The 25,178-nt window shown below is 44.5% G+C and overlaps 1 protein-coding gene across 5 annotated transcripts in view; it reads left to right on the top strand.

Annotated features, from left to right (window-relative positions):
- The window catches only part of prdm11 (PR domain containing 11), a 204,659-nt gene that overhangs the window by 153,667 nt on the left and 25,814 nt on the right, over nt 1-25,178 (top strand). For 4 of the 5 annotated variants that reach the window (XM_070899353.1, XM_070899351.1, XM_070899350.1 and 1 more), the window contains exon 11: nt 17,169-17,674. The exons of the other annotated variant lie outside the window; for it this stretch is intronic. In XM_070899353.1, coding sequence (XP_070755454.1) covers nt 17,169-17,305 — 137 coding nt within the window. In that variant the 3' untranslated portion in view covers nt 17,306-17,674. Of the gene's footprint in view, nt 1-17,168; nt 17,675-25,178 lie in introns of those variants that run through there. 5 annotated transcript variants of the gene reach the window in all.

Genomic DNA, 25,178 nt, shown 5'->3' with positions numbered 1-25,178 from the left:
GGCTGCAGAGAATCCTATCTATCCCCCTAATTATACTGTTGCCTATTACAACCGCCTTCCTCTTTACTCCTCCCACTTGAATGGCTTTCTGCACCACGGTGCCTTGATCAGTCTGCTTGTCCACCCCGCAGTCTGCACACTTGTACACAAGGGTTGTAAGTACCTCAGATCTATTGGACAAGTGCAGGGACTGAGGCTCCTGCAATACTACCTCCTGGATCCCCGTACCTGCCTCACTCGCAGTCAAACCCTCCTGTCCTTAACTACGTGACAATTCTAAAGTATTTAATCTGGAGAGTGTGGCTGCCTCCTGGGGCAAAAGGTCCAGGTAACTTTCTCCTTCCCTGATGTCTCGCAATGTCTGTAGCTCGGACTCCAGTTCCTCAACTCAGAACCGAAGTTCGTCGAGCCGCAAACAATTACTGCAGATGTAGTCACCCTTGATCATAACTCCAGAAGCTCCCACATATTGCAACAGCAACACATCTCCTGTTTTCCCATTATTTTATTTAATTAATTAGTTTAGTGTTAATCAAAGTATTTACCTTTATATAGTTTATTAAATTAGTTAAACAAATAAAGGTTAGTGATACGCTCACAATAAAGGATGAAACTGAGTACTGTGAACAATGAATAAGTGTGACCTCAGCTGCTTTAATAAGACTCTAGAGTGCAGGTACCTCGTGGGTGGCCTGCTTATATACAGTGCTCCCAAGGGATGCTGGGATCCCTTGGGACTCCAACAGATAGGCCCTCTGGAGGTGGTGTGATATAGGTTGCCAAGGTTTTAAATACATAACATCACTCCCTCGTAAAGTTAACAGTACACTTATTTACAGGGTGAGACGACCTGGGGCTTTTCACTCCCTTGTCGATCGTCTCGGTACAAATGTGGGTGAGTTGGTTAGTTCTTCACTGGGCTGCTGGGCAGCCGGCCTTGCCGGGCAGCTGGGGATGGTGAGTTCGGCTTCGTGGTCAACCATGATGTCAGTTGCCACTTGTGTGTGTGTTGGAGGGTCAAAGTTAGTGGTGTCTTCTTCAGGTTGTTGGTAGCTTTTGGCGAACCGCAATTTGATTTGGTCCATATGTTTTCTGCACCTTAGTCCATTGGCCAATTTGACCTGAAACACCCTACTCCCCCCTTTGACTATGACCGTGCCAGCGAGCCATTTGGGACCATGTCCGTAATTGAGTACAAACACAGGATCATTGACCTCAATATCACGCGACAAATTTGCGCGGTCAAGGTACATACTTCGTTGATGTCGCCTGCCCTCCACATGATTATGGAGATTAGGGTGGACAAGAGAGAGCCTTGTTTTGAGCGCCCTTTTCATGAGCAGCTCAGCTGGGGGAACCCTGGTGAGCGAGTGGGGTCTTGTGCGGTAGCTGAGCAGCACTCGGGACAGCCGGGTCTGCAGGGAGCCTTCCGACACACGTTTCAAGCTTTGCTTGATGGTCTGAAGTGCCCGTTCTGCCTGGCCGTTGGATGCGGCTTGAACGGGGCAGATGTGACATGTTTGATCCCATTGCGGGTCATGAATTCCTTGAATTCAGCACTGGTGAAACACGGCCCATTGTCGCTGACTAGGACATCAGGCATGCCGTGTGTAGCAAATATGGCTTGTAGGCTTTCGATAGTGGCCGTGGACGTGCTTACAGATATTATTACACATTCAATCCATTTTGAATAAGCATCAATGACAACCAAGAGCATTTTTCCTAGAAATGGGCCCGCATAGTCCACATGGATCTTCGACCACGGTTTGAAGGGCCAGGACCACAAAACTTAGCGGTGCCTCTCTGGGTACATTGCTTAGCTGAGATCAAGTGTTGCATTGCGCATGCATGACTCTAAATCTGAATTGATGCCGGGCCACAACACATGGGATCTGGCTATGGCTTTCATCATTACAATGCCTGGGTGGGTGCTGTGTAGGTCACAAATTAACGTTTCTCTGCCTTTCTTGGGTAAGACCACACGGTTACCCCACAACGGCTTAATCACTTCCTGCATCTCTGCTGGGACGCTGGACAGTTTTTTTTTTACCAAGGACAGTAAAGGATCCTGGCTGATCCAGGTTCTGATCTGGCGGGCCGTAATGGGTGACTTTTCATTTTCGAATGCATCCATTACCATGAGCAAGTCCGCAGGCTGTGCCATTTCCACCCCGGTGGTGGGCAATGGTAGCCGACTGAGAGCATCAGCGCAGTTCTCTGTGTCCGGTCTGTGGCGGATTACATAGTTGTATGCCGACAACATGAGCACCCATCTTTGGATGCGGGCAGAGGCATTGGTGTTAATCCCTTTGCTCTCACAGAATAACGATATGAGCGGCTTGTGGTCAGTTTCAAGCTCAAACTTGAGGCCAAACAAATACTGGTGCATTTTTTTCACCCCATAAACGCACGCCAGAGTCTCTTTCAATTATGCTGCAGGCCCTTTCAGCCTTGGACAGACTCCTGGACGCATAAGCGACCGGTTACAAGATCCCCGATTCGTTAGCCTGTTGTAGCACACACCTGACCCCGTATGATGACACATCGCAAGCTAGCACTAATCGTTTACATGGGTTACACAGGACAAGCAGTTTGTTTGAATACAACAGATTTCTGGCTTTCTCAAAGGCAGCCTCTTGTGAATTCCCCCATACCCAGTCGTCTCCCTTGTGTAGTAGCGCATGTGGGGTTCTAGCAAGGTGCTTAACCCGGGTAGGAAAGTACCGAAATAGTTGAGTCCCAGGAACGACCGCAGCTCCGTCACATTCTGTGGTCTCAGCGCGTTCTTGCTGGCCTCCGTTTTGGCGTTGGTGAGTCTGATGCCGTCTAATGCGATTCTACTTCCCAAGAAGTCGACCTCCAGCGCCAGGAGAATACAGTTTGAGCGTTTCAACCTGAGTCCCATGCGATCCAACCGACTAAGAACCTCTTCCAGATTCTTCAAGTGCTCAATGGTGTCCCGACCTGTAACCAGTCTGTCGTCCTGGAAAACCATGGTGCGAGGGACCGACTTTAGCAGGCTCTCCATGTTCCGTTGGAAGATTGCCGCGGCCGACCGAATCCCGAATGGGCATCTGTTATAGATGAACAGACCTTTGTGCGTGTTGATGCAGGTGAGGCCTTTCGAAGATTCCTCCACCTCCTGCGTCATGTAGGCCGAGGTCAGGTACAACTTGGTGAACATCTTCCCTCCAGCCAGGGTCGCAAATAGGTCGTCTGCCTTGGGTAGTGGGTACTGATCCTGTAGCGAAAAACGGTTAATCGTTACTTTTTAGTCCCCACAAATTCTGACCGTGCCGTCACCTTTACCGAGACAATCGGACGGGCCCACTTATTGAATTCCACCGGCGCCTTGGTGCCTTCTCGCCGCAGCCTGTCCAGCTCAATTTCCACTTTCTCACGCATCATATACAGTACCGCCCATGCCTTGTGGTGGATGGATCATGTACCGGGAACCAAATGGATCTGCACTTTCGCCCCTGAGAAGCTTCCAATGCCTGGCTCGAGCAATGATGGAAATCTGCTCAGAACCTGGGCACATGAGGCGTTGTTGACTGACGAAAGCGCTCTGATGTCGTCCCAGTTCCATCAGATTTTTCCCAGCCAGCTTTTGCCAAACAGTGTGGGGCCATCCCCTGGCACAATCCACAGCGGGAGTTCGTGCACTGCTCCATCATAGGAGACTTTGACTTCTGCACTGCCAATTACAGGGATCAGTTCCTTGGTGTAAGTTCTTAGCTTGGTGTGAATTGGGCTGAGCTTGGACCTGTGTGCCTTGTTGCACCACAGCCTGTCAAAGGCCTTTTTGCTCATTATGGACTGACTCGCACCCGTGTCCAGTTCCGTGGTTACTGGAATTCCGTTTAGTTCAACTTTCAACATTATTGGTGGACATTTCATGGTGAAGGTGTGTACCACGTACACTTCTGCTTCCTCGGTTCGAGTCTCCAATTCAGCCAGATCCACAGTGGATCGATCTTCCATTGCAACGTGGTGGTTTGCAGCTTGCCTGCACATTCGCTGGAGGTGTCCCATTGTTCTGCAGTGTGCTTGAAGCGGTAATGATGGGCCCGATGATCACCTCCACAACGCCAGCAGGGTATTAACTGCCTCGCATTAATGCTTGCTGCCGGACTCTGGGTCATCTGAGGTCGTGCAGCAGTCGGCATGTACGTTTCCTGCTCGAAAACGACGTTACTTTGTGCACAGTACTTGCTGAAACCTCTTTATGCTGTGAAATTTGTTTGGTGTTGTCACTGGTGAACATAAATGCCTGGGCTATCGTTATTGCTTTGTTCAGATTTGGTGTTTCAACAGTCAACAGTTTGCGAAGGATTACCTCATGGCCAATGCCAAGCACAAAAAAGTCTCTCGGCATTTGTTCTAGGAATCCATCAAATTCGCAATGTCCTGTGAGGCACCTTAGTTCGGCGACATAGCTCGCCATTTCCTGGCCCTCCGACCGTTGACACGTGTAGAATCGATACCTCGCCATCAGAACGCTTTCTTTAGGATTTAGGTGCTCCCGGACTAGCGTACACAATTCTTCATAGGATTTAGTTGTTGGTTTTACCGGAGCGAGAAGATTCTTCATGAGGCCATAGGTTGTTGCCCCACAGACAGTAAGGAGGATCGCCCATTGTTTGGCAGCGTTCTCGTCCCCTTCCAGCTCGTTAGCCACGAAGTATTGGTCGAGTCTCTCCACGAAGGCCTCCTAATCATCCCCTTCTGAGAACTTCTCCAGGATACCAACTGTTCTTTGCATTTTTGCGCAATTGTTCATTATCTCGCCGCCAATTGATATGCTCACAATAAAGGATGAAACTGAGTACCGTGAACAATGAATAAGTGCGACCTTAGCTCCTTTAATAAGACTCCAGAGTGCAGGTACCTCATGGATGCCCTGCTTATATACAGTGCTCTCAAGGGATGCTGGGTTCCCTTGGGACTCCCAACAGGTAGGTCCTCTGGTGGTGGTGTGATACAGGTTGCCAAGGGTTAAATACATGTTAGTTTTTAGAATTTAGTTATATGCAATATATTAATTTAAAAGAAAAACTTAGCCCACAATCACTGCCAATCACTTACCTGTCTTACCTGTGATGTCGCACTAATAAATTACTCCAATCCCATGATCCCTTATCTTATGTAATAACCTTTTATGTGGCATCTTATCGGATGCCTTTTGGAAATCGAAATATACTACATCCACTGGTTCCCCTTTATCTTACCCTGCTAGTTACATCCTCAAAAAACTCTAATAAAATTGTCAAACATAATTTCCCTTTCATAAAACCATGTTGACGCTGCCTAATCATGAGTGCCCTGATACCACTTCCTTAAGAATGGATTCCAGCATTTTCCTGACAACTGATGTCAAACTAACTGGCCTGTAGTTCCCCGTTTTCTCTCTTCCTCCTTTCTTGAATAGCGGTGTTACATTTGCTACCTTCCAATCTGCTGCGACTGTTCTAGAATCTAGGGAATTTTGAAAGATCAAAACTATGCATCCACTATCTCTGCAGCTACCTCTTTTAGAACCCTAGGATGTCGGCTGTTAGGTCCGGGAATTTGTCAGCTTTTAGTCCCATTAGTTTCTCAAGTACTTTTTCTATACTTATATTAATTGCATTAAATTCCTCATCCTCATTAGATACTTGGTTCCCCACCATTTTAGGTACGCCTTTTGCATCTTCTACTGTGAAGACAGATACAAAATATTTGCTTAATGTTTCTATCATTTCCTTATTACCTATAATAGAACATAAGAACATAAGAATTAGGAACAGGAGTAGGCCATCTAGCCCCTCGAGCCTGATCCGCCATTCAACAAGATCATGTCTGATCTGACCGTGGACTCAGCTCCACTTACCCGCCCGCTCCCCATAATCCTCAATTCCCTTATTGGTTAAAAATCTATCTATCTGTGATTTGAATACATTCAATGAGCTAGCCTCAACTGCTTCCTTGGGCAGAGAATTCCACAGATTCACAACCCTCTGGGAGAAGAAATTCCTTCTCAACTCGGATTTAAATTGGCTCCCCCGTATTTTGAGGCTGTGCCCCCTAGTTCTAGTCTCCCCAACCAGTGGAAACAACCTCTCTGCCTCTATCTTGTCTATCCCTTTCATTATTTTAAATGTTTCTATAAGATCACCCCTCATCCTTCTGAACTCCAACGAATAAAGACCCAGTCTACTCAATCTATCATCATAAGGTAACCCCCTCATCTCCGGAATCAGCCTAGTGAATCGTCTCTGTACCCCCTCCAAAGCTGATATATCCTTCCTTAAGTAAGGTGACCAAAACTGCACGCAGTACTCCAGGTGCGGCCTCACCAATACCCTGTACAGTTGCAGCAGGACCTCCCTGCTTTTCTACTCCATCCCTCTCGCAATGAAGGCCAACATTCCATTCGCCTTCCTGATTACCTGCTGCACCTGCAAACTAACTTTTTGGGATTCATGCACAAGGACCCCAGGTCCCTCTGCACCACAACCTGTTGTAATTTCTCCCCATTCAAATAATATTCCCTTTTACTGTTTTTTTTCCCAAGGTGGATGACCTCACATTGTATTCCATCTGCCAAACCTTAGCCCATTTGCTTAACCTATTTAATCTCTTTGCAGCCTCTCTGTGTCCTCTACACAACCCGCTTTCCCACTAATCTTTGTGTCATCTGCAAATTTTGTTACACTACACTCTGTCCCCTCTTCCAGGTCATCTATGTATATTGTAAACAGTTGTGGTCCCAGCACCGATCCCTGTGGCACACCACTAACCACCGATTGCCAACCTGAAAAGGACCCATTTATCCCGACTCTCTGCTTTCTGTTAGTTAGCCAATTCTCTATCCATGCTAATACATTTCCTCTGACTCCGCGTACCTTTATCTTCTGCAGTAATCTTTTGTGTGGCACCTTATCGAATGCCTTTTGGAAATCCAAATACACCACATCCATCAGTACACCTCTATCCACCATGCTCGTTATATCCTCAAAGAATTCCAGTAAATTAGTTAAACATGATTTCCCTTTCATGAATCCATGTTGCGTCTGCTTGATTGCACTATTCCTATCTAGATGTCCCGCTATTTCTTCCTTAATGATAGCTTCAAGCATTTTCCCCACTACAGATGTTAAACTAACCGGCCTATAGTTACCTGCCTTTTGTCTGCCCCCTTTTTTAAACAGAGGCGTTACATTAGCTGCTTTCCAATCCGCTGGTACCTCCCCAGAGTCCAGAGAATGTTGGTAGATTATAACGAATGCATCTGCTATAACTTCCGCCATCTCTTTTAATACCCTGGGATGCATTTCATCAGGACCAGGGGACTTGTCTACCTTGAGTCCCATTAGCCTGTCCAGCACTACCTCCCTAGTGATAGTGATTGTCTCAAGGTCCTCCCTTCCCACATTCCCGTGACCAGCAATTTTTGGCATGGTTTTTGTCTCTTCCACTGTGAAGACCGAAGCAAAATAATTGTTTAAGGTCTCAGCCATTTCCACATTTCCCATTATTAAATCCCCCTTCTCATCTTCTAAGGGACCAATATTTACTTTAGTCACTCTCTTCCGTTTTATATATCTGTAAAAGCTTTTACTATCTGTTTTTTATGTTTTGTGCAAGTTTACTTTCGTAATCTATCTTTCCTTTCTTTATTGCTTTCTTAGTCATTCTTTGCTGTCGTTTAAAATTTTCCCAATCTTCTAGTTTCCCATTAAGCTTGGCCACCTTATACGCATTGGTTTTTAATTTGATACTCCCCTTTATTTCCTTGGTTATCCACGGCAGGTTATCCCTTCTCTTACCGCCCTTCTTTTTCACTGGAATATATTTTTGTTGAGCACTGTGAAAGAGCTCCTTAAAAGTCCTCCACTGTTCCTCAATTGTGCCACTGTTTAGTCTGTGTTCCCAGTCTACTTTAGCTAACTCTGCCCTTATCCCACTGTAGTCCCCTTTGTTTAAGCATAGTACGCTCGTTTGAGACACTACTTCCTCACCCTCAATCTGTATTACAAATTCAACCACACTGTGATCACTCATTCCGAGAGGATCTTTTACTAGGAGATCGTTTATTATTCCTGTCTCATTACACAGGACCAGATCTAAGATCGCTTGCTCCCTTGTAGGTTCTGTAACATACTGTTCTAAGAAACAATCCCGTATGCATTCTATGAATTCCTCCTCCAGGCTACTCCGTGCGATTTGATTTGACCAATTTCTCCTGCTTCAGACTCTAAGGGACCAATGTTTACTTTTGGTACTCTCTTCCTTTTTACATACTTGTAGAAGCTCTTACAATCTGCTTTTATATTTCTTGCTTGTTTTCTCTCAGTCTATTTTTTCCCTTTTTATCAATTTATTGGTCATCCATTGCTGGTTTCTGAAACTCTACCAATCCTCAGGCTTATTACTATTCTTCGCAAAATTATAAGCTGCTTCTTTCAATCTAATGTTATCCTTAAATTTCTTTAGTTAGCCATGGATGGATCACTTTTCCTGTGGCGTTTTTGTTTCTCAATGGAATGTATTTTTGTTGAGAATTATGAAATATTTCTTTTAGTGCTAGCCACTGCTTATCTACTGCCATACCTTTAAATCTATTTTTCCAATCTACCTTAGCCAACTCGCCCGTTATACTATGTAATTGGCTTTATTTAAGTTTATGACTCTAGTTTCAGACTTAGGCAAGTCACTGTCAAAGTAACGTGAAATTCTGTCATATTATGATCACTCTGCCCCAGAGGATCCTTTAGTATGAGATTGCTAATTAACCCTGTCTCATTACACAATACAAAATTTACAATAGCCTGTTCCTTGTTGGTTCCATGACACATTGTTCTAGGAAACTGTCCTGAATGCATTCCATGAACTCGTCCTCAGACTACTTTTGCCAATTTGATTTGTCCAGTCTATATGATGATTAAAGTCCCCCATGATTATTGCATTGCCTTTGTTTCAAGCTCCTACAATATCCTGATTTATATTCTGTCCAACAGTATAGCTACTGTTAGGCGGCCTATATACTACTCCCACCAGTATTTTCTGCCCCTCGTTATTCCTTATCTCCACCCATACTGATTCTACTTCCTGATCTCCTGAGCTGAGATTCTTTCTCTCTCCTGTACTTATGTCATCCTTTATTATTAGGGCTAACCCCCCTCCTTTACCATTCTGCCTGTCTTTTCAAAATGCCAAGTACCCTGGAACATTTAGTTCCCAATCTTGGTCACCTTGCAAGCACGTCTCTGTAATAGCTATTAGTTCAAACTCATTTATCTCTGGGCAGGTCACTTAGTTCGCATGCAAGACAAGAGACTCCCTAAGCAATTGCTCTATGCGGAGCTCCTTCATGGCAAACGAGCCAAAGGTGGGCAGCGGAAATGTCACAAGGACACCCTCAAAGTCTCCCTGGTGAAGTGCGACATCACCACTGACACCTGGGAGACCCTGGCCCTAGGTGGAGAAAGTGCATCCGGGAGGGCGTTGAGCTCTTCGAATCTCAACGCTGCAAGCATGAAGAGGTCAGGCGCAGACAGCGGAAGGAGCGTTTGGTAAATCAGTGCCCCCATTCCCTTCCCCCGACGAATATCTGTCCCACCTGTGACAGGGTATGTGGCCCTCGTGTTGGACTGTTCAGCCACCAAATAACTCATATTTTAGGAATGGAAGCAAGTCTTCCTCGATTCCGAGGGGCTGCCTACAAATGAATGAAAAGCTTCATGCATTCTGATAAAGAGCTCTTAATTAAATTTTTTTACCATTATTCCCTGCTTTGACCTTATTCTCTGCTGCACTGCTATGATTAAACACTTTGTCCCTTATTGGCACACTTGGCTTATTTTTACCCCATCTGACAACTCCCCCACCTCCCATTTTTTAGTTTAAAGCCCCATCTGTGAGGATATGTTAAGATTCCACCTCATTCATTTAAAGTTTTAGTCATGGCCTCACCTAAGAAGCCACAAGTATGGTATTGTTGAGTCAGCATAGAGAGAGTTTTAGTTTGAATCTGGCCTGTACTGTACTTGGTGAGTAAGTGCTCAAACCTGATATCTGGTTCCAAAAATGGAAAAATATTTATATATCAATTTATTGAGAAGCAAAGTCCACCAATCTCTGATGTATTAAAATAGATTAATAAATCATAACATTCCATTTGAAATATATTGAAAGCTCCGATATCAAGCCCTGTCTATGGCAAAATCCATTTAAAAATGGAATTAAAAATGTTACAATGACATGGTAATGTTGGCTCCAAACTTAGCACTAGAACTGTATTTCTGGCCTTAGAATCAGAATCATTAACTCCCATGTCGGACGGGAGAGAGTTGGAGAAGATAAAATTTAAATATCAGGGAACATGTCCCCAACTAGTCACATCCGTGCCTCCTGCCATTTTTACATTGGTGGGTAGCATGACAGTGGGTGTCTGATTTAAATTTAACAGCTGGGCTCGGGAAACCCGGAGATGGGAATAGCTGGCTCCAACAGGTAAGTGCTTTTTAGAGCATCCTTATGGGCTAGGTGGAACCGGAGTGCTCCATCCAGCCCCTCAAGCAAAACTTCGGCCTCCCTTCTGCCAATCATCGCCTCTCCTCGCTGCCGCGATTAGCCGCTGCTCCCCATCAAACCCCAATACAAAGCCCCAATCTTCCCTGGCCGGGCTCTGAGCCCTACTCTCCTACCAAGCCCCCATCCTGAGCCCCGATCTTATCCTCCCAATTACCAGGCTCTGACCCCACCCCTCCCCACACTAAGCACCAATCTCCCATTTACTGGCTGCTGGCCAGGCTGCCGGGCGGGAAACTGAAAAAAAAATGATAATGAGGTCCTGCTGTTAAAGACGGCAGGACATCTACGTCTTGAAGATTTCTGGATCTCCCCCTCCCGCCCCAGCTCCTTCCCCACTTCCCCGTAAATATTGGGGCCAATATGTGTGTAAGCATGAAATTAGATTACAAAACCACTAGGTGGGAGTGCAGAAGTGTGTTTGCCCTCAAAAGAGTATTAAGGAAAGAATGAAAGTTAAATGAATTGTAAATAACTCTTTATAGTACACCAGTGAAATTTCAATGTTTTTATTAAAATTATTTTCCTCACTGCAGCATGATTTATATAGACATTTTTCTCTTAATGTGGCCTCATGAAATGTCATTAACACTGCTTTCCATTTGTACACTGTCCCTCAGATTTCCATGCCATGCACCTTGATTTTCCTCTAACTCCTCCCTCAGTAGAATTTCTGGACTAATCCCTGCCCTACTTCAGCAGAAGTCCACACATGGAAGCAGTCAGTAATATGTCTAGACAGTTATGAACTTTGAATGCTCATTAGCCAATTTCCTTCGGACCTACTATGTCTGCTTAATCACCATGTGCAATGTCACAGAAGATTAACTGGTATGTTTTAAAATTAAGAGGTTGCAGAATTAGCAGTAATAACACGGTGAGAATACTGAGCGGGCAAAATTGCCCTGCACCCCATTTGGAGGCGGTAACCTACCAAGGCCGGGACATTTATCACTCGCCTCGGAATTTCACGCCTGGCACAGAATTCGACAATTCCACCCCTCAACAGAAGCAGAGTGCTATCGGAGGCGCTCTCCATCCATGGAGGGCGCTCCCGGGGCGGTAGAATCATGCGCTGGAGCCTAGTGCCCCACCAGCAAAGTCAGCGCCCCCTCCCTTCATTTAAAGGGGAGTGCCGCTGCGCGCTCTGAAGTCTCTCTGGTGGCTGCCACTGTGCCACCAGGGATGCCCTTGACCAGGCCAACAGCCTGGCAGCCAGGTCGAGGCGAGGGCCAACAGGAAAATATGACGGCGCAAACTGCCTCCCCTTTCAGGGATGCTCCAGTGGTGGATGCCCACCTGCTTCGCGACACACTAGAAACATAGAAACATAGAAAATAGGTGCAGGAGTAGGCCATTCGGCCCTTCTAGCCTGCACCGCCATTCAATGAGTTCATGGCTGAACATGCAACTTCAGTACCCCATTCCTGCTTTCTCACCATACCCCTTGGTTCCCCTAGGACTTCATCTAACTCCTTTTTGAATATATTTAGTGAATTGGCCTCAACAACTTTCTGTGGTAGAGAATTCCACAGGTTCACCACTCTCTGGGTGAAGAAATTCCTCCTCATCTCAGTCCTAAATGGCTTCCCCCTTATCCTTAGACTGTGTCCCCTGGTTCTGGACTTCCCCAACATTGGGAACATTCTTCCTGCATCTAACCTGTCTAACCCCGTCAGAATTTTAAACGTTTCTATGAGGTCCCCTCTCATTCTTCTGAACTCCAGTGAATACAAGCCCAGTTGATCCAGTCTTTCTTGATAGGTCAGTCCCGCCATCCCGGGAATCAGTCTGGTGAACCTTCGCTGCACTCCCTCAATAGCAAGAATGTCCTTCCTCAGGTTAGGAGACCAAAACTGTACACAATACTCCAGGTGTGGCCTCACCAAGGCCCTGTACAACTGTAGCAACACCTCCCTGCCCCTGTACTCAAATCCCCTCGCTATGAAGGCCAACATGCCATTTGCTTTCTTAACCGCCTGCTGTACCTGCATGCCAACCTTCAATGACTGATGTACCATGACACCCAGGTCTCGTTGCACCTCTCCTTTTCCTAATCTGTCACCATTCAGATAATAGTCTGTCTCTCTGTTTTTACCACCAAATTGGATAACCTCACATTTATCCACATTATACTTCATCTGCCATTCATTTGCCCACTCACCTAACCTATGCAAGTCGCTCTGCAGCCTCATAGCATCCTCGTCGCAGCTCACACTGCCACCCAACTTAGTGTCATCCGCAAATTTGGAGATACTACATTTAATCCCCTTGTCTAAATCATTAATGTACAGTGTAAACAGCTGGGGCCCCAGCACAGAACCTTGCGGTACCCCACTAGTCACTGCCTGCCATTCTGAAAAGTCCCCATTTACTCCTACTCTTTGCTTCCTGTCTGACAACCAGTTCTCAATCCATGTCAGCACACTACCCCCAATCCCATGTGCTTTAACTTTGCACATTAATCTCTTGTGTGGGACCTTGTCGAAAGCCTTCTGAAAGTCCAAATATACCACATCGACTGGTTCTCCCTTGTCCACTCTACTGGAAACATCCTCAAAAAATTCCAGAAGATTTGTCAAGCATGATTTCCCTTTCACAAATCCATGCTGACTTGGACCTATCATATTACCTCTTTCCAAATGCACTGCGATGACATCCTTAATAATTGATTCCATCATTTTACCCACTACCGATGTCAGGCTGACCGGTCTGTAATTCGCTGTTTTCTCTCTCCCTCCTTTTTTAAAAAGTGGGGTTACATTGGCTAACCTCCACTCCATAGGAACTGATCCAGAGTCAATGGAATGTTGGAAAATGACTGTCAATGCATCCACTATTTCCAAGGCCACCTCCTTAAGTACTCTGGGATGCAGTCCATCAGGCCCTGGGGATTTATCGGCCTTCAATCCCATCAATTTCCCCAACACAATTTCCCGACTAATAAGGATTTCCCTCAGTTCCTCCTCCTTACTAGACCCTCCGACCCCTTTTATATCCGGAAGGTTGTTTGTGTCCTCCTCAGTGAATACCGAACCAAAGTACTTGTTCAATTGGTCCGCCATTTCTTTGTTCCCCGTTATGACTTCCCCTGATTCTGACTGCAGGGGACCTACGTTTGTCTTTATTAACCTTTTTCTCTTTACATATCTATAGAAACTTTTGCAATCCGTCTTAATGTTCCCTGCAAGCTTCTTCTCGTACTCCATTTTCCCTGCCCTAATCAAACCCTTTGTCCTCCTCGGCTGAGTTCTAAATTTCTCCCAGTCCCCGGGTTCTCTGCTATTTCTGGCCAATTTGTATGCCACTTCCTTGGCTTTAATGCTATCCCTGATTTCCCTTGATAGCCACGGTTGAGCCACCTTCCCTTTTTTATTTTTACGCCAGACAGGAATGTACAATTGTTGTAGTTCATCCATGCGGTCTCTAAATGTCTGCCATTGCCCATCCACAGTCAACCCCTTCAGTATCATTCGCCAATCTATCCTAGCCAATTCACGCCTCATACCTTCAAAGTTACCCTTCTTTAAGTTCTGGACCATGGTCTCTGAATTAACTGTTTCATTCTCCATCCTAATGCAGAATTCCACCATATTATGGTCACTCTTCCCCAAGGGGCTTCACACAACGAGATTGCTAATTAATCCTCTCTCATTACACAACACCCAGTCTAAGATGGCCTCCCCCCTAGTTGGTTCCTCGACATATTGGTCTAAAAAACCATCCCTTATGCACTCCAGGAAATCCTCCTCTACCGTATTGCTTCCAGTTTGGTTAACCCAATCTATGTGCATATTAAAGTCACCCATTATAACTGCTGCACCTTTATTGCACGCACCCCTAATTTCATGTTTGATGCCCTCCCCAACATCACTACTCTGTACACAACTCCCACTAACGTTTTTTGTCCTTTGGTATTCTGCAGCTCTATCCATATAGATTCCACATCATCCAAGCTAATGTCCTTCTGAACTATTGCCTTAATTTGCTCCTTAACCAGCAATGCTACCCCACCTCCTTTTCCTTTTATTCTATCTTTCCTGAATGTTGAATACCCCTGGATGTTGAGTTCCCAGCCCTGATCATCCTGGAGCCACGTCTCCGTAATCCCAATCACATCATATTTGTTAACATCTATTTGCACTAAGCTGACATCGGCCTGCGCTATCCTTGCCGTCTGCGGGGCAATTTCCCTCGGGGCGGTGAAGGGTCGGCGCGTGGTGGTGAGGTCATCGCTGTGCGTGCACCAGCCCAGGGTGCAAATAGTGGGGCGCAATGCTACCAGCACAGCGCCCCCCTTCCCCCCCCCCCCCCCCAAACCTCCGGTGCAATTTCCCCGGAAACGTCAACAACCCCATGCCTCAGGCGATAACCTCATTATGCCCCATTAGCGACCCCTGGAGCCGCTATTGGGGCTATAAAAAAAGGGTAATTTTGTCCCATGAGAGTCTTGAGAATTCAACTTCAACACAGGAGGAGGCCTTTTGGTGCATCTTGCTTGTGCCAGTGCTAGCATCACATCAATGTACTATACTCTCATTTCCCTGCTCTTTCCCATAACCTTTAATATTTCTCTCTTTCAAGTTTATATCTGATTCCATCTTAAATGTTATGATTGACTCAGTTTCAATCACCACTTATGGTAATATTTGCATATTTTAAGAACTCTATGGGTGTAATTTTGACTGGGCGATTGTGTAAAATGAGTGATAGTAAATCGGCAACCCATTTTACATCTCTCCCAATTTTTATTTCTATTGAAAGGGAGATTTAATAGAAAAAACTTACCATCTTTGTTGGTGATCTCCAGCAGTCCCTTTAAGGACCGCTAGTTAGATTGCAGAAGGAACTGGAAAAACTCGGGGGGCCAGCGTTTGTATATGCTCATCATCATCATAGGCAGTCCCTCGAAATCGAGGAAGACTTGCTTCCACTCTAAAAGTGAGTTCTCAGGTGGCTGTACAGTCCAATGTGGAAATTACAGTCTCTGTCACAGGTGGGACAGACAGTGGTTGAAGGAAAGGGTGGTTGGGGAGCCTGGTTTGCCGCATGCTCCTTCCGCAGTCTGCGCTTGTTTTCTGCATGCTCTCAGCGACGAGACTCGAGGTACTCAGTGCTCTCCCGGATTCTCTTCCTCCATTTTGGGCAATCTTGGGCCAGGGATTCCCAGGTGCCGGTGAGGATGTTGCACTTTATCAAGGAGGCTTTGAGATGTCCTTGAAACGTTTCCTCTGCCCACCTTTGGCTCGCTTGCTGTGTAGCAGTTCCGAGTAGTGCGCTTGCTTAGGGAGTCTTGTGTCGGGCATGCGGACGATGTGGCCCGCCCAACGGAGCTGGTTGAGTGTGGTCAGTGCTTCGATGCTGGGGATGTTGGCCTGAGCAAGAACACTGACGTTGGTGCATCTATCCTCCCAGTGGATTTGCAGGATCTTGTGGAGGGAGCGCTGGTGGTACTTCTCCACCGCGTTGAAATGTCAGCTGCATATAGTCCACATCTCTGAGCCATATAGGAGGGCAGGTATCACTACTGCCCTGTAGACCATAAGCTTGGTGCCTGATTTGAGGTCCTGGTCTTCAAACACTCTCTTCCTCAGGCGACTGAATGCTGTATGTTAATGAGGGCTGTATTTGTATATGCTAATGAGGGCCCAAACACCCAATTAAGATAGACACCAGGATGCCTTACTATCACCTGAGACAATATGCTGTTGAATATATTTCAGGTACCTTTTTGGACATGGGATATAGCCCCTGAAATTAGATCTCGTCCGAGAAATGGGGCAAAACAAAGTCCAATATCGTCCTACGTTTGTTTAATCAAACATTTTTTCGGTAGCTTGAATTACTAATGTCATCTTCTAAATATTTGGTTTCAAAAAAAAATCTGTAATTTAGAATGTTCCTGACAACAGCTGAGTGAGTCCAGAACTCAATCAATTTCCTGCAAGTGATCAAGTTCAATTTTAGAATTCTGTGACTTGGGTCTCACTAATATTGATCTGTTTAATTGATGGAGATGGCATAAGCCTTTGGCTGTGCCGCTTCTGAGGTTCCTGATTCGCCATTCGCTTTTCTAGGAAGTTTTGGAAAAAGCTCACAGTGGGAAGGTCACCTGGTTGTTCTACCCAGAAGGGCAAAGGTAGCAGGTTCATGGGAACACCATCACCTCTAACTGGCAATCTCATAGGCTACGGGATGTGTAGTAAATGGAAATAAATGCCAGACTGGTACAGTGTTCTTCTGAGGTTGAGTCTGATGCTATTTGTTGAATCAGAGTAAAGAGAACTTATTCTGCATCTGGCTGTACTGTCTTCTGACCTGGGAGTGCTTGATACTTACTCTGTTGCCTAAAATAGAAAAGTATTGCTTAAAATGGAAAGTGGGAGCTATGTATCATATTTTAACCCCACTACTTCTACAGGTGTCTGCACAGATTGAATATGGAATTATGTAATAAATGTATTATTTCATTCTTAGTCCAGTTCCTGGCGTGTCTGGACGAGAAACTGGATTGGGACTGAAATGTCATGGTCAAATAATCCTGTTGAAGATTATCCACCAAAACTTACATTTTTCCACTTTGTATTTTGCAGCATATGTGCAGCTGAAGTTTGCATACGTGACGGACAAGGCATTTTATGCCATGGTGAACAGCAAGTGCAGTGACAGCAGAAAAAAGATCCGCTACATTTTGGGAGTCCAGGACAGAACTGAAGATGCTCCCAACTAGCAGAAGTTTGGTGTGGGTTTCACGGTGAAAATCATGAGGCTAACAATGAAGAAGGAGACAAGACCTGGGAAGGACTACAATGAAGGAGAAAAATTTTGTTTTGTTTAAATATAATAATGTCAAACAACCCCAAATCAGCTGAGTCTACCAGAAAAGAACAACTTATTTCCTGAAGATTAGATCCATTTCAGTTACATTCGATCACATATTAGATTTGGCTTTAAATTAATCTACTAATCTTTTTGTCCTAATACCCACTACCAGGAGCATTGCACAGCAGTGAATATGTATTTAATTTATTTATTCAGGTATCATACAACAAAAATCAGCTGACAACATTGCTACCACAAAATAAAGCACATATAAACCTGTTCTTAGTCATTTATTTATGCAATTTGACTCGTATTGGGTGAAAAAAATTACTTGGGAGGAAGAGGCTTCATTCAGTGAGATGTTACACAAAGGGCTGGATTTTACTAGTAGCTAGAAATGGCAATGGTAGTCCTGCCAGGAGCTTTGTGATTTCCAACTTGATAATAGCTATGATATTTTTCCACATTTCTGTGGCAGTAATTCAGGGAAAGCACTGGTTCAGCTAACTGATTACCTGAGAGTTGGATATTAGAAGCTTATTTTATATTTGGCTTCAATACATTTGGATTACCTTGCCCCTTCCGACCCTCCCCAATATACATCAGGTATGGCCTATTAACAGTAAATGATGAAGCAGGACAGAAATACAATATATTTTTTTAGCTTACACTTACTGCGGGGGTAGACTTTTCAGTGACAGCTGAGAAAAGTGGTTACTGAAATTAGCGGAATTTGTTGCGAATTATTAACATATTTATATTTGCTGGCTACTAGCAGGGCATGTTTTTTCTGCTGGCAGAAAATGTTGCTACTGTGAACCAAATGGAAATTAAGGCCTTTAACCTAAACATTGAATATACATTATGATAAAATGGGATAGTTTTACTGATGACACTAATTTTATTTTTGTAGTGTGTTTATACATATGTTCTTTTTGCCACTTAGGCTGCACATCGAATTCTCCATTTATTAGAATAAACATGTGAACTAGAGCATTTCCAAAACATCTCATGATTCCAATCCTAGTTGGGGAGTGGGTGGGTAAAATTGTGGAACACAACTTTTTACTTTAATTTGCCCTTCTTCCTATAGTTAGTCATCTATGATGAAGGAGAAACTTACTGATGTAAGGAAGGCCACAAAGATCATTAGAAACATGAAGCAGAACTGAAATATCATGAAACAAAGCTTGTTTTCTTTCAGTGCTTGAGGATGACACAATGCTATTTGTGACTAGTACTAGTCAATCCATTTTTATTTGTGATGGTAGTGATGTTACATTTCAGGAGGGTGCCTGATTTCATTGAAGGCTGGTTCGCAGAGGGTAGATTTTATTTGTTTTTGTACAATATGTGCACCAAAATACGGTGTACAATTTTAGATCTACATTATATGGAGGCAAAAGGACAATTAATAAAATAAATAATCTAATTTCATCAACTATATATAAGCATGGCTAAGTTTAAAAATAAATAGTTCTGGAAACATTGCAGGACAGAGAGTGGAAAGAACTAGTTCATACAATTTTAGTCTTTAACTAAGGGCAGAGGGATATACTAAAAACTTTTGTTAATCTAATAACTAGAGGCGTGGCATGGCAGCTCAGTCCCGTGGAATGCACATCCTGTGCCATGTGGGAAGTCCTGGACACTTTGCGTAGCCTGGACAACCACATGTGCAGGAAGTGTCGCCAGCTACAGCAACTCAAGGTCCGGGTTTTGGAGTCACTGCAGTGCATCCGTGAGGCCGAGAACTTTGTGGATAGCATGATTCTAGAAGTGGCCACCCCGCAGCTTAAGAGAGGCAGAGAGGGAATGGATGACCGCGAGACAGAAGAGGAGGATCAGGCAGGTAGTGCAGGAGTCCCCTGAGTGCATCTTACTCTCCAGCCAGTATTCTGTTCTGAGTACCGGTGGTTCCTCTGGGGAGTGCAGCCAGAGCCACGTCCACAGCAACACAGGTGGCTCAGCTGCACGGGGGGGAGGGGGAGAAGGAAGAAGAGTTGAAGAGCAATAGTGTAAGGGTATTCGATAGGGGAGCAGACAGGCATTTCTGTGGCTGCAGACATGACTCCAGGATGGTATGTTGCCTCGCTGGTGCCAGGGTCAAGGATGCCACAGAGCGGCTGCAGGGCATTCTGGGGGAGAGGATGAACAGCCAGAGGTTGTCCATATTGATACCAATAACATGGGTAGAAAGAGGCAGATTTTAGGGCGCTAGGAGAGATTAAAAAGAAGGACCTCAAAGGTAGGAATCTCCGGATTACTCCCGGTGCCATGTGCTAGTCAGTACAGAAATAGGTGGATAGAGCAGATGAATGTGTGGCTGAGAGATGGTGCAGGAGGGAGGCCTTTAGATTCCGGAGATATTGGGACAGTTTCTGGGGGAGGTGGGACCTGTACAAGCTGGATGGATTGTACCTCAACAGAGCCGGGACCAATATCCTAGTGGGCGGGGGGGCGGGGGGCGGTTTGCTACTGCTATTGGGGAGGGTTTAAACTGGCAGGGGGATGGGAACCTGAGAACAGATTCAGAAGGGAGAGATACAAAGCTGAAATTGGAAAGCAGAAAAGTACAAAGTGAATTTGGAAGATAGAGGAAACAAGGGCTAGAAAATAGACAAGGGAGTTTGGCAGTACTAAATCGTATATACGTCAATGTAAGGAGTATAGGGAACAAGGCAGATGAGCTGAGTGCACAGATAGACACTTGGGAGTATGATGTTATAGCTATTACTGAGACATGGCTGAAAGAAGGGCAGGTATGGCAGTTCAACATTCCTGGTTACAGGATTTTCAGATGGGATGGAGAGGTGGGTAACATAGGTCGCGGTGGGGGGGGGGGGGGGGTGACAGTATTGATTAAAGAAACAATTACATCTGTCAGGAGAGATGATATGTTCGAAGGATCATCAAATGAGGTCATATAGGTTGAATTAAAGAACAAAAAAGGGGCGATCACACTGATAGATCCCCAAACAGCCAAAGGGAGATAGTAGAGCAAATATATAGGCACATTTCTGAGCAGTGAAAAAACTATAGGGCAGCAACAGTAGGGGATTTCAACTACCTTAATATTGACTGGGATAAAATTAGCGTGAAAGGTATAGAGGGTGCGGAATTCCTAAAATGCACCTGAGAGAACTTTTTTAGCCAGTGTGTAACAAGTCTGACAAGGGAGGGGGCAGTTGTGGACTTAGTTTTCGGCAATGAAGCTGGGCAGGTGGAAGTGATATCAGTGGGAGAGCATTTTGGTGCTAATGATCATAATTCAGTTAGATTTAGGGTAGTTATGGATAGACCAGGAATAAAAGTTCTCAATTGAGGAAAACCCAATTTTGCTAAACTGAGATGGGATTTCATTAAAATGGACTGGAAACAACTACTTGAAGGTAAATCAGTGACAGAGCAGTGGGAGACATGCAAGGAGGAGATCCTGAGGGGTCAGAGCAAGTATGTTCTCTTAAAGAAAAAGGGTGGGACTAACAAATCTAGACCCCCTGGATGTCAAGGCACATACAAGGTAGGATAAAGAAAAAAAGGAAGGCTTATGACGGATACCAAGGGCTCAATACTGCAGAAACTCTGGAGGAATATAGAAAGTGCAGGGATGCAATTAAAAAGGAAATTAGGAAAGCAGAGAGAGCATGAAAACATTTTGGCAAATAAAATCAAGGAAAATCCAAAGATGTTTTATAAATACATTAAGAGCAAGTGGATAACTAAAGAAAGAGTAGGGCCTATTAGAGATCAGAAAGATAATCTGTGTGTGGAGGCAGAAGATGTGGCTATGGTTCTTAATGAATATTTTGTGTCGGTTTTCACAAAAGAGAGTGGCGATGCCGACATTGCAATCGGAGGAGGAGTATGAAATGTGAGATGAAATAAACCTAGTGAGAGAAAATATTAAGGGGCTTAGCAGCTTTGAAAGTGGATAACTCCCCAGGCCCGCATAAAATGCGTACCAGATTGTTAAGAGAAGGAAAAGAGGAAATAGCAGAGGCTCTGACCATCATTTTCCAATCCTCTCTGGCTACAGGTGTGGTGCCGGAGGACTGCCTACCCTGCACCTTTGTTTAAAAAGGGAGAAAGAGACCAAGAAACATAGAAAATAGGTGCAGGAGTAGGCCATTCGGCCCTTCGAGCCTGCACCACCATTCAATATGATCATGGCTGATCATTCACCTCAGTACCTCATTCCTGCTTTCTCTCCATACCCCTTGATCCCTTTAGCCGCAAGGGCCACATCTAACTCCTTTTTGAATATATCTAACGAATTGGCCTCAACAACTTTCTGTGGTAGAGAATTCCACAGGTTCACAATTCTCTGAGTGCAGAAGTTTCTCCTCATCTCGGTCCTAAATGGCTTACCCCTTATCCTTAGACTGTGACCCCTGGTTCTGGACTTCCCCAACATCGGAAACATTCTTCCTGCATCTAATCTATCCAATCCCATCAGAATTTTATATATTTCAATGAGATCCCTCTCATTCTTCTAAATTCCAGTGAATATAAGCCTAGTCGATTCAGTCTTCATATGTCAGTCCTGCCATCCCGGGAATCAGTCTGGTGAACCTTCGCTGCACTCCTTTAATAGCAAGAATGTCCTTCCTGCGATTAGGAGACCAAAACTGTACACAATATTTAAGGTGTGGCCTTACCAAGGCCCTGTAAGACCTCCCTGCTCCTATACTCAAATCCTCTCGCTATGAAGGCCAACATACCATTTGCCTTCTTCACCGCCTGCTGTACTTGTATGCCAACTTTCAGTGACTGATGTACCACGACACCCAGGTCTCATTGCATCTCCTCTTTTCCTAATCTGTCACCATTCAGAAAATATTCTGCCTTCCTGTTTTTTGCCACCAAAGTGGATAACCTCACATTTATCTACATTATACTGCATCTGCCATGCATTTGCCCACTCACCTAACCTGTCCAAGTCACCCTGCAGCCTTTTAGCATCCTCCTCACAGCTCACACTGCCATCCAGCTTAGTGTCATCTGCAAACTTGGAGTTATTACATTCAATTCCTTCGTCTTAAATCATTAATGTATATTGTAAATAGCTGGGGTTCCAGCACTGAACCTTGCGGTACCCACTAGTCACTGCCTGCCATTCTGAAAAGGACCTGTTTATTCCTACTTTTTGCTTCCTGTCTGCCAACCAGTTCTCTATCCACGTCGATACATTACCCCCAATACCATGTGCTTTAATTTTGCACAGTAATCTCTTGTGTGGGACCTTGTCAAAAGCCTTTTGAAAGTCCAAATACACCGCATCCACTGGTTCTCCCTTATCCACTCTACTAGTTACATCCTCAAAAAATTCCAGAAGATTTGTCAAGCATGATTTCCCTTTCATAAATCCATGCTGACTTGGACTGATCCTGTCACTGCTTTCCAAATGCGCTGCTATTACATCTTTAATAATTGATTCCAACATTTTCCCCACTACCCGATGTCAGGCTAACCGGTCTATAATTCCCTGTTTTCTCTTTTTTTTAAAGTGGGTTTACATTAATTACCCTCCAATCCATAGGAACTGAACCAGAGTCTATAGAATGTTGGAAAACGACCACCAATGCATCCACTATTTCTAGGGCCACTTCCTTAAGTACTCTGGGATGCAGACTATCAGACCCTGGGGATTCATCGGCCTTCAATCCCATCAATTTCCCTAACACAACTTCCTGACTAATAAGGATTTTCTTCAGTTCCTCCTTCTCGCTAGACCCTCGGTCCCCTAGTATTTCTGGAAGATTATTTGTGTCTTCCTTAGTGAAGACAGAACCAAAGCATTTGTTCAATTGGTCTGCCATTTCTTTGTTCCCCATTATAAATTCACCTGATTCTGACTGCAAGGGACCTACATTAGTCTTCACTAATCTTTTTCTCTTCACGTATCTATAGACGCTTTTGCAGTCAGTTTTTATGTTCCCTGCAAGCTTACTCTCATACTCTATTTTCCCCCCTCCTAATTAAACCCTTTGTCCTCCTCTGCTGAATTCTAAATTTCTCCCAGTCCTCATGTTTGCTGCTTTTTCTGGCCAGGTTAGTCAGCCTAACCTCGGTGCTGGGAAAATTATTGGAAAAAATTCTGAGGGACAGGATAAATCTTCATTTGGAAAGACACGGATTAATCAAGGACAGTCAGCATAGATTTGTTAAGGGACGGTCGTGACTGATTAACTTGATTGAATTCGTTGAGGAACTAACAAGGAGGATTGATGAAGGTAGTGTGTTTGATGTAGTGTATTTGGATTATAGCAAGGCTTTTGATAAGGTCCCACATGCCAGACTGGTCACGAAAGTAAAATCCCATGGGATCCAGGGCAAAGTAGCAAGTAGGATCCAAAATTGGCTCAGAGACAGGAAGCAAAGGGTAATGGTTGGTGGGTGTTTTTGTGACTGGAAGGCTGCTTCCAGTTTCACAGGTATTTCGCAGCACTCAGTACTAGGTCCTTTGCTTTTTGTGGTATATATCAATGATTTAGACTGGAATGTAGGGTAGATTTTGCAGAAGATACTAAAATCAGCTGTGTGGTTGATAATGAAAAAGAAAAGTTTAGACTGCAGAAAGATATCAATGAACTGGTCAGGTGGGCAGAACTGTGGCAAATGGAATTCAATCTGGAGAAGTGTGAGGTAATGCATTTGGGGAGAGCTAACAAGTTAAGAGTATAAATATCACATGGTAGGAGACTGAGAAGTGTAGAGGAACAAAGGGACCTTGGAGTGCATGGCCACAGATCTCTGAAGGTAGCAGGCCAGATAGATACGGTGGCATACGGAATACTTGCCTTTATTAGCCGAGGCATAGAATACAAGAGCAGGGAGGTTATGCTTGAACTGTATAAAACACAAGTTAGGCCACAGCTAGAGCACTGCGTGCAGTTCTGGTCACCACATTACAGGAAAGATGTGATTGCATCAGAGAGGGTACAGAGGAGATCTACGAGGATGTTGCCTGGACTGGCGAATTTTATCTATGAGGAAAGTTTGGATAGGCTGGGATTTTTTTCTTTGGAACAAAAGAGGCTGAGGAGAGACCTTATTGAGATGTATAAAATTATGAGGGGTCTAGATAGAAGAACCTATTTCCCTTTGCAGAGGGATCAACAACCAGGGGGCATAGATTTAAAGTAATTAGTAGGAGGATTTGAGGGGAAATTTCTTCACCTAGAGAGTGGTGGGTGGGTCGAACACACTGCCTGAAAGGTTGGTAGAGGCAGAAACCGTCACTACATTTTAAAAGTACTTGGATATGCATTTGAAGTGCCATAACCGACAGGGCTATGGACCAAGAGCTGGAAAGTGCCGGAGGGCCGAAATGGCCTCCTTTTGTGCTGTAAATTTCTATGATTCAATGAACACATAGCAGCACTACCTGCTCTGAAGTAAAATGTAGCCTAGTGTTTTGGATGTAGATCCTTTGTCAGAAGTGGAAACTGGTATATAATCTGATACATTATATTAGTCTGCTGGAAGGTATGGAATTATTTCACTATAATACGTGTCCATTAGCCATAAATAATTATAAATGTAGTCATTATTTATGGCTATGGGCTTTTTTTAACATGCACACTGCACGATAAATGCAATTTATTTTTAACGTGTCTAACAAAGGAACAAGAGATGGCCATTTAGCCACTCAAGTCTGTTCTGCCATTCAATGAGATCATGGCTGATCTGTGACCTAACTCCATATATCCACCTTTGGCCCATATCCATTTATACCTCTGGTTAACAAAGATTCATCAATCTCAGATTTAAAATTA

The sequence above is a fragment of the Pristiophorus japonicus genome, chromosome 14 (assembly GCF_044704955.1).
Source record: "Pristiophorus japonicus isolate sPriJap1 chromosome 14, sPriJap1.hap1, whole genome shotgun sequence".
NCBI lineage: Eukaryota > Metazoa > Chordata > Chondrichthyes > Pristiophoridae > Pristiophorus > Pristiophorus japonicus.
This window is presented reverse-complemented; position numbering and strand designations above follow the sequence as displayed.